We start from the raw sequence: 7,198 nt of genomic DNA on the forward strand, positions 1-7,198 counted from the left end.
GGGCAGTGAACTGCTCAGCCATTTGTAGAAGGAAAAAAGTTGAGACTGATGCAAATCATGTATTTGTAGACATTCATACTCTTCCTCCTCTACTGAGTAAACATGTATCAAATCTCTAGGCCTTAGACAAGCCTAGTAGGAAGCCACACGAGAGAGAAAGAGCCATTCTGAATTTCAAGGATCTCACTTGATCCAAAAATAAAATGCTATTTTTATTTTCTAGGTCGTGGAGGGCCCCCAAGACCCAACAGAGGGATGCCTCAAATGAATGCTCAGCAAGTGAATTAATCTAACAGGATTACATTTAAACGCCAAAAACACACTGGCCAGTGTACCATACATGTTACCAGAAGAGTTATCTCTTTCTTCCCCTTTATAGGAAATTCATAGTAAAGGGATTATTTTCATTGCCCATAAAAGACAAGACTACAGTTGTCAGCTTTATATTTCTGGAATATCGAAAGAAACGGCGTTTACTCTGCATGTTCTGTCCTAAGTATCATCTTGAGCCTTGCACATGAGATCCAGAATTTTTACCCTAGCTCTGATTAAAAGCAAAAATGGCAGTGTCAGGGTGACGTCAGACTCCATAGCTAACAACTTGACTGATTCCATTGACATTATATAGCGCTGCAGCAAATTTGGATAAAGAAATTTATAAAACCCTAAACGTTTTATTCAGACAATTGGTATGTTCAGACTTTCACAGAAAGGAAGATGGAAGAAGTAAAGTGTGGTTTAACAGAACAGCTACATTTCTGCTTTTTCTATTAGACTGAAGCACTGATCATTTTACAATGCATAATCTATGCTTATACTCCTCTAATTAAATAATAAGCTGATGAACAGCTTACACGCACCCCTTGTTACAGCATTTTCCTATTAGGTCTGAACTGCTGTTGCAAAGGGGTACACTATTTCATGTAATTGTTGATATTGTGTAAACCCAAAATTAGGCTTTGATTGGCACTTTAAATTTTTCTGTTAAGAAATAGAGGATGTAATCTGGCTGGCCACTTGTGTTTTCAATGTGAAGTGTTAAACAAGCTCTCTCAAACACATTTCTTGGATAGCAATGGCATTTGTAAGGACTGGTGTTCTCTATCTTTCCTTATGACTCGTTCATTGCCTGTCACTAATACTTGATCTTGTTGTATTGTCACCTAAATAATTGATGCTGGTACTGATGGGAATTAATATTCATATTACTTTTGGTCATTTTTTTTTCTTCTGCAGCCTAAAGGTTTTAAGCAATTTTAATTTCCTCCTCCTCCTTTTGCTGCTGCCGCTGCCGCCACTGACCTTTTAAATTGCTCTCTTTTGAAAAGCACCAGTACATGTTTGAATTGGTTTCCCCTTTTAAGGGAAATTACAGCCAGCAGTTACAGATCTAAGCAAAATAAATAAAACATGTTTATTAAAAAAAAAAGGCTGTATTCTTTAACACATCTACACTGGCTAATGCAGATAGAAACTTGACATGCATTCCTTGGACTTCACTATTATGGGTGCTCAGAGAAATTCAAACTGAGTGAGAAAGAAGATAACCATTGAGGAGGTGCAGTCGCTCTCTCTCTCCCCTTTCCCTGGCTTCAGCTGAACATGGTTAATGCTGACAGTTCTGTCCATCTTCTTGGGGCTACATACAAGAATTCTTTAGGCAGCAGTTGGTACTGTCAGCATGGCACAAATGCTGGATATAGTTTGACCCTTTGAACATTCTGGACAAGAGTTTCTGAATTAGGAATGTTTTTAGAAAATCCTGCTTTTGTATGCACATTGCCCTTGCTGTATCAGAGTGGTGGTCCTCTTACGCAAAGCAGTATTGTTTCTGCTTGTTGAATATGTTTAAAAGAAGTGGGATTAAAGAGTTGATTATTTTTAATCTCAGTTTAGCAAATCAGGTTCTGAAAATTTGCACGATCCATCTGTAAAGGAGAGAATCTTCAGCTTTCATCATGAGAACTAATGTGAATTTTTATTTTGAGCATGCCCTATGCTGTAGTTGCTAAGTAAAATGATAATATGGTTTCTCTTAATTCGAAATCAAGCAGGCAGGAATAGGTACGTGCTTTTTAAAAAAAGAATATATACACCAGGGTAATTTAATTTATGATCAAGAGAATCTACCATGCTTAAAATAATGCAAATAACTTATCTGTTTGCTTACTACATAATGTCTCTCTTGCCTGTAGTTTAGAGGAACAGCAGCACAACAAAATGTAGCCTACCTTTTGAATGGTTAGAAATACTGTTAAACTTCTGCTTGAGCTGTGATTTCTTCTAATTTTATCCTTTAGCTTTCAAGGCCTTTATGTGTTGCTCTAAAGAACTGAAACCCTTGCTTTCTTTAACACTGAAAAAACATTCAGATTCTCAAACTCTGAATTTCTCCAGTGGCACAAAATCCTATGGTATTAGGGTGAAATTAACAGATAAAATTGGAGATAATTGGTTTGAAGATTATTGTGTCAGTCCAATTTGGCTCTGTTTTCCTAAATATGAAATAATTGTTCTCCCCAAATGATCAACATGAAATAATTTACTTAGCAACCAGTGCTAGTGGTATTGAAATCTTTCCCTTTGTGCAACAGCTTAAATGAGTATTTCAAACTGGAAATTCTCACCCATTGTTAAGAGTTTGGAGAAATGTTTAGTAGTATGTGATGAGTGATGGTTTTAAAAAGTCACAATTCAGGCAACACTCTGAAAAAGAACTGACTGCCAGTCATAAAAATAGCATGCTGTAGTTATGAAAAATTTTAAGTGCTTGAGGGTTTCCAGACTGTAACTCTAATTTATATTTAAAAAGTAAAGAAATTGGTCAAATACCTATCTGAAACTAAACCAACAGTCCTTACAAAACTCTGTATAGCAATTGGTTGAGAAAATGTCATCCAGATGCTGGGCTGTAAATTCAGTCATACTCAGTATAGACAGTGGTGGTTGGGAATTACAGTCCAGTATCTGGAGCACATAAGTCCCCCATCCCTGATCTACAGTAATGAGTTTATATACTGGTTAATGTATATTGTGAAAGAAAGTTTTTGTGTTGCCCATTTTGTAGTTGCATTATGTTATCAACAGAAATTCACAGTTCAGCTTTCATCATTTTGTTTCATATCTATATCTTTTATAATTTCCTAAGTAAAGCTGTAAAGCATCTTTGTGTCCTTTCTGTTGCTCTTCCTGTATCTGAGTGGTGTCCAAAACAGAAGAAAACAAAATAGATACTGAAACAAATGGAGATATTACATTTTGCATATTGAGGGGCTGTACAAACAGTACATAAGGGGTGGCATGCAAATGCCCGTTTCCTGGCTGGATCGAGGCTGCAGCAACTTCATGCCGCAGCCCCAATCCAACCTCAGAAGGGTGCCATAGCCGCGGAGCATGGCTGTGTGGTGCCCCTTCAGCCAGCATCGTGCCATGATGCAGCGTGCCATCAGGAACAGCGCACAGCATCATGATGCCCTGGGGGCAGAGTCATGGCGTCCACTGCCAGGATCCTGCATCCTGACTGCCAACAGGCCAGCATAAAGTACCAGTCTGTACAGGGCCTAAGAGTGATTTAAAGCTTGTGTATAAAATATTCTGTAGATCAGAATTGCACAGAATTGTCTGACCACTTTGGTGTATAATAGTGTCTGTTTTTTAAAGGAACAGGATTTCTTGAGCTGGTTCCTTTTTAATATAAATATATTCTGATATTCAGAATCCAACATACAAAGATTTTTTTAAAATCACTGCAACCTAAATTACACTACCTTTCTTAATTCTCTATATTAAAATATCATAGGTGGCATCCTTCAGGTGCTATAATGTGTATTGGGTAAGTGCAGCATTCTTCTTTTGACACTTAAACTGAAATAACTACTTTCATGTGCAGTTGAAATTTCTCTCTTGCTATACAAACTTATTGCAGCTATTTTAATGGCAATTTCAATTAACATTCAAGCTTCATTTTTAAAACTTTTATCCTATACAATTGAGATGCGTCCCTACAGTAGTAACATTATATGTAAAATAGTGAGATATCCTTATGGATATTACACTTGTCCCTCCAACGTCCAACAGACACTGACCATAGAACTGCACTGGAGGAGCTACAAATGACTAGTAGATAATTCTCTCTAGGAATCTCTTGGTCTTTCAGTGCAACTTTTAGTTAACATTTACCATGAAGTTGCACTGGAGAACCTTGATATTCTTACAGAGAACACATTAATCAAACCCACAAATATCAAAGCTGCAAATATGGAGGGATGACTGTATTTAATATTATAATAGCATTTAACTGACCTTACTGTTATTCATACCTATGTAAACACTGAATTTTAAACCATGGTAATTTAAATCTGATTCAGAAACTGGAATTAGTGCCAGTACAGTTGTAGTCTGCTGTTGGTTACAGATCAGTGAGGTAAAGCATTGCCTTCTATTATTCCAGTTTAATGCTGCATTTATTTTGCTGGCAAAAGTACTTTGCCTAGTATTGAAATGGCTCTCACTTTGGTATACTGAGGTCTTCAAGCAAAGTTGTGTAGTTGTGAAGAGCTGGATAGACCGCTCACACAGTATAACTTGAAGCCATAGCAATTGTCCCCTAGGCAGATCATATGCCAGGCTATGCCATGCCTTGCTATGCTACATTTCTAGAACTGATAGGCATCCTATATTCCACCATGACATGGACATGTCAGCCAACCTCAGTCTGCATGTTCACACATACCCTTCAACTGCTTCCTGGTGAATTTGGAAGAGCAGATTTCAAACAGTTGCATTAAAATTAAATGTGTATATTTCTAGGGTATTCCTTAGTATGCATGTTGGATTTTTAGCCTGTTCCTGCCACATATATCTTCAGTGGGTTTTTTTAATTCAAAGAAAAATCTTAAGAATAAATTACTGGGAGATTTGTTTTTATGTGGATATTGCCAGCAGTGATAGCTTTACCAAGAATACTACTAGATGGCCTAAAGGCATCACATACAGTCTCAGCTTGGAAGCTATGCAGGATCAGCCCTGGTTAATACCTGGATGGTAATTGCCAACAAATACCAGATGTTGTAAGCTATATTTCAAAAGAAAGGACTGGCAAAGCCACCTCTGAATATTCCTTGCCTAAGAAAACTGTTAAACTGGTGGGATTGCCATAATTCCACAGTCGATGAAGACATACATTCTTCAAATGAATTTCTCCAGAATAGTTCATTTTGCACCGTACTTTAGGTACTATCATAGAGGCTTGGTGTGTTTCACCCATTTTGCATATTTAAGCCAGGTTATGTGATGCCGAGTGTGTGAAAATGTCAATAGGGGTAAGATTTTGGTATCTTAGCCATAAACTTACTATGAGGAAATGCTACATTAATCTCGTTTTCACGGTTTTTATTTTTTTTATTCATACAACAAACAAACATAATAAAATAAAAAAACATTACAAAATTAGACAACACTCAACATAAACATGGTAAACAAATACAATAACGAAACACTAATATGCATATCCTTTCATGTCAACGAAAGCTTCATGCACCTCCAACACAATCTGCGGTAATCAGCTAAGTGATATTATTACGTATGTCCACTAAATCTAATTCAAAAGAAACAATAGCCTTATATCATACATCAACTGGGTCCTCCAAAAGTAAAAAGTAATCAATCCTAGTTTAAACATACATATCAATTTCTCTAAATCCACTATCCTTTTCTAAGAGTCTTCTATTCTTCAAACTTTATGCCGCAATACGAATTCAAGCTTTCCCATCTTACGCTAGCTTTTTCACATCTTATTTTTCATACTCTCCGTTAGTACATCCATTCTTTAGCTTCCCATAGTTTACTTAGCCATTCTTTCACTAGGGATCCTTTCTTTTCCAATATTGTGTGCATATAGAATGTCGGCCATAGTAATCATATACAATATTAAGTGAAGTTTCTTTCTTACATTAGTATCCCTATAAATACAAATCATATTCATTTCACGGTTTTAGAAGTTTGTGTTGCAACTGGTTGCTGTATGAATAATACAAGATAAGCTGTCATCTCAGCTGAAGACAACTACAGGAATTCCACACATGGAAAATACAGTGAGAGACAACTTTTAAAAAAAATTTGGCAATGAGGTTTGTTAGATGGAGATTCTGCTTGAACAAGCAAAGGGACTTGATGGCCCATGAGGCCCCTCCCAATTCAAGATTCTGCTTCTAAGGTTGGTTGTTAACTGCCCTTGAGTCGACCTCAACCCTTGGCAACCCGTGTGGAGACATTGCCAAATCCCCCATCCACTTCTCTGCTTGAGTCTTGCAAATGAATGCCCATGACCACCTTGATTGAGTCATCATCTGGCATGTAGTCCTCTCCCTCCCTTCTACATTTCCTAGCATTATGTCTTTTGTGCCTCTCATGAGATGACCAAAGTACAACAGCTTTTTGTTATCTTTGCTTCCAGAGCGAGTTCACATTTTATTTGTTCTAGGACCCATTTGTTTATCTTTTTGGCTGTTCATGATATTCTCAACACTTCTCGAGCACCACACTCAAATGCATTTATTTTCTTTTACTGCTTTCTTCACTGCCCAGCTATCAAATCCAGACATGGTGATGGGGAATCAGTGGCTGGATTATTCTAACTTTAGTGCTCAGTTGAATAGCTTTACTCTAGGATTTCTCTTTCATTGCTTTCCTTTCCATTCCTGGTCTTATTTTCTTGGCGGTAGTCTCCGTCTGATCAATGTTGATCCCAGGTATGAGGAATCTATTTCAATTTCCTCGTTGTCTAGGTGAAATTTATGTGAATTCGGCATGTCATTCTGTTTTTATTTTCTGCAACACAAGCGACTTTGTACTTTCTTCCTTGACCTTCCTTAGTAATTGTTCCAAGTCTCTGATGTTTTCCGCTAGTATGGTGTCATCTGTATATCTTAGATTATTAATTTTCCTTCCTATCTGCATTCTTGCTCTTGCTGCATCTAATACAAACCTTAAAGTATGCCAAAACGGTGTAGCCAGGTCGCCTCTAGCAGTGCTTTTTGGGGTACATCATGGGGGGGGGGGTAATTACTCCACACACACATCCAAATGCACTGGAATGGCACAAATATATTTGTGCCCATTATTTCTTCCCAAGAAATGTGCCAGAGACCAGCATTTGCCAGGACCCCAGTGGCTCAGGCAACAGGTACTGGTCCGGGAC

The 7,198-nt window shown here is 37.6% G+C and overlaps 1 protein-coding gene across 3 annotated transcripts in view; it reads left to right on the forward strand.

Moving 5' to 3' along the window:
- The window catches only part of CAPRIN1 (cell cycle associated protein 1), a 45,843-nt gene extending 42,678 nt beyond the window's left edge, over positions 1 to 3,165 (forward strand). For all 3 annotated transcript variants that reach the window (XM_042453942.1, XM_042453934.1, XM_042453928.1), the window contains one exon: positions 224 to 3,165. In XM_042453942.1, coding sequence (XP_042309876.1) covers positions 224 to 288 — 65 coding nt within the window. In that variant the 3' untranslated portion in view covers positions 289 to 3,165. The remainder of the gene's footprint in view (positions 1 to 223) is intronic.
- The last annotated feature ends 4,033 nt before the right edge of the window (positions 3,166 to 7,198 follow it).

The sequence above is a fragment of the Sceloporus undulatus genome, chromosome 1 (assembly GCF_019175285.1).
Source record: "Sceloporus undulatus isolate JIND9_A2432 ecotype Alabama chromosome 1, SceUnd_v1.1, whole genome shotgun sequence".
NCBI lineage: Eukaryota > Metazoa > Chordata > Lepidosauria > Squamata > Phrynosomatidae > Sceloporus > Sceloporus undulatus.